This window comes from Cariama cristata, unplaced genomic scaffold (assembly GCF_000690535.1).
Source record: "Cariama cristata isolate BGI_N322 unplaced genomic scaffold, ASM69053v1 scaffold4876, whole genome shotgun sequence".
Lineage (NCBI taxonomy): Eukaryota > Metazoa > Chordata > Aves > Cariamiformes > Cariamidae > Cariama > Cariama cristata.
In genome coordinates this window covers 15897-18876 of record NW_009623670.1, presented here as the reverse complement: position 1 = coordinate 18876, position 2980 = coordinate 15897, and the positions used below count along the sequence as shown (strand labels likewise).

The 2980-nt window shown below is 46.0% G+C and overlaps 1 protein-coding gene across 1 annotated transcript in view; it reads right to left on the bottom strand.

Annotated features, from left to right (window-relative positions):
* Nucleotides 1–870: 870 nt before the first annotated feature.
* The window catches only part of HAL (histidine ammonia-lyase), a gene marked incomplete at its 3' end in the record, with an annotated part of 11093 nt that continues 8983 nt past the window's right edge, over nucleotides 871–2980 (bottom strand). The window contains exon 17 of the mRNA XM_009702834.1: nucleotides 871–1005. Within this exon, the coding sequence (XP_009701136.1) occupies nucleotides 871–1005 (135 nt within the window). The remainder of the gene's footprint in view (nucleotides 1006–2980) is intronic.

Sequence of the window (2980 nt, the reverse complement as noted above, 5' to 3'; positions counted from 1 at the left end):
GATGTTAAACAGCACCGGCCCCAAAACTGTTCCCCGGGGAACACCGCTAGTGACTGGCCGCCAACTGGATTTGGCTCTGTTGACCACAGCTCTCTGGGACTGGTCATCCAGCCAGTTTTTTACCCATCGATAGTGAAGCTATCCTGGGCTGTGTCAGTGGGGACTGAAAGGAGAGCATGAGGAGGAATGGTGTGGAGGCACAGGGTTTCTGCATATGCTTGCTGAAGATTAATACAGATCCAGGGAATCTGAAGAGTTACGGGCCCAAGACTTTCCTTTTTCAGAAGGAAGGAAACTTTGCTTCTCTGTACAGAAACTTGCAGGAATTCACAGGGCAAATCCTAAAGGCTTGCTCCTGTATTGTCATTCTTTTTAGTTCTCTTCTATCTATCTAAGCCGCAAGCAGCCAATTTATTTAGGAGGATGCTGTGGGAGACCGTGTCGAAGGCCTTACTAAAGTCTAGGTAGACAATGTCCACAGCCTTTCCTTCATCTACCAAGCAGGTCACCTTGTCATAAAAGGAAACCAGATTGGTCAGGCATGATCTTCCTTTCATAAATCCTTGTTGGCTGGGACAAATAAAAAGCAAGAGAGCAATCCATCCTTGTAAGCAAGAGAAGAATGTTTTGCCGAGTGTCCTGCAGTAAGCGGTTTTGTTTCACAAGAAACACTTAGTGCTAGATTGACCTCATTTCTGTTAGAAAGACCCAAATGCTTGTAAAAGTATGTACTTGATAGAATATTTTCAGACAGTTCTTTCAGATGCATTAACTCCTTTTTTCTTAAAACATATCTAAAAAGAACAGCACTAATATCTTCATCTACTTAGATACATAAGATCTGTCTGGAAATCAGCGTTTTCATTTTACCTTGTTCCACGTGTTCAATAACTCTCAAAGCTTTTCTTGCAGCCCATCCTCCCATGGACACGTGATCCTCCGTAGCAGCACTGGTTGAGAGAGAATCCACAGAAGAGGGGTGGCACAAGGCTTTGTTCTCAGAAACTGCAAAAATCCAGCGCAATGAGTGTAGGACAGAATGGGCAGGAGACAGCAGAAGCAATGGCCAGCCTGGAGCAAAGAACCTGCCCACCACCTCATGTCCAACTATTGCTCCTCTTTTGAGGTGTTTTACCTGGATGGAGTAATTTGTAATAAACACCTTGAAAAGTATCAGTGCCTCTGAAAACAGTAACCAATATCAGTCTTTAGATGCAAATGTTAAGCAAATATAGAAAGACTCCTCACTCCTCCTCCACCTCCGGGGTTGGGTTGCTTTGGCTCAAAGGTCTGACGGAAACTGAAGAAAAAGAGTGGACAGCACAGCTGAAATAGAAGCCTGGTCCTGCCTGTTACACCAAGGCAACTCTTTGTAAAGAGCGTTGGTTCCCTCTGGTTTGGTCACCAATGCTGCCCCTCCCCTGGTTTCAAGAAGAGAGCTCGAGATCAGCATCTGGTCTCTTCTCATCGGAGCTGAGGCACTTGCAGAACTTGCTCCAGGAAGACACAGGAGCATGATACAAATCCTGTCCCACCCTCCTCGCCTTGCTACGAGGCTGCCCATGTCCCTCCTCTGGGCACGAACATCCCTGAGCGTGGGAGCCCTCCAGCTTTGAAAGCTGAGTGTGAGACCTGGAGTAAATCTCTCAAGCTGCACCCAAAACCAAAGGGAATTTGGCTGCGGGAACAACTGTAGACACCATCTGATGACAATCTGAGGTTGAGAATTGCTCTTTAGAAGAGAAGAAGCCAAGTCTGCGTTCACAGTGCTCTGGCTGCACGCAGACCTTTTCTTTCTGAAGCCCAGCAGGATGCTGCGTAACACTCTCGCCAAATTAGGGGCTTCAGAAAAGCAACAAGAGCAACAGAGAGGTGGTGACACCAATTGCAAATAGGTTGGAGCAACATAGTCCAGGGCTGGAGCCCACCTGGTGCATTCAGGCAGGCAAGAGCCGGTCCCAGAGAGGCTGCATGTGGCTCCTGCAAAGAGTTCGGTCTGGCAGGCACAATGTTACCAGCAAGGAAGGGAGAGACGCATCCAGCTGCACTGCGAAACATCTGCAAATTTTTTTGCAGCTTTATCTATTAACCCTGGGAGTGAACAACATTAGCTGGTACACAAACACCTTAGAAAGTTGCAGAGTGACTTTAAAAATATTAGTAATACCTAGTTTAAAAAAAAAGATAAGGAGCTCAAACTTCAATTTTAAATTCTTGGTTATTTTGACCAGGGAAAGATGGTTTTAACCCATGGAATCCTGGTGTCAGTCCAGCGATGAGTTAGGAAGCAGGGCTGTCATTTTCATTCCCTGCAGCAAAGACCACAAACATCCAGAATCTCTCGCTCCAGATTGCAGAAGTGAGCTGCGAAACCTGAAGTCAAGCAACAGCTAAGGCATGGAGCCATCCTAAACTCTGCCCAGCCAAAAGGAAAAGTTTCCAGCCTTTGAATGAAGGGATGAGCACCTCAGCTTCTTTTCCAGCCCCAATTCCCAAAACGACCTCTAGGCAGGGGTCCTTTACTACATTGATTTAGTTCATTGACTTTTTTTTTTCTGTAGCACATTTATATACACATTTATCTGACATCCTCTGTTCCTTTATCTGTTTGCTTCTCTTATAATTTACTCTCTACTCATAGCGTGTGTATCTTTACCTTGGCTCATGCTTTCCTGAACCTATGAACTGTAACATCCCAGCAGCCAGCAGGCTTCTTGTTGCCTTAGTCGTGACTATCAGAGGAAAAATATACTAATGTTTATTTTTAGTGTGTTCCTCCGATAACCAGCCCTGGGACCTCCAGACTCCTGATGACTGTGGAGGCCAATACTGAGCTACAGACCTGGCCATCAAATGAAGACACCGAGTACTAAGGGTATCAGGCCCAGCTTTGAGATAAGTGGTGTCCCCGTGCTAGTGAGAAGCGATGAGCAGAGGTATCCCCTGCTTACAGCCCATAACTATTCGAACAGAGGTTCTA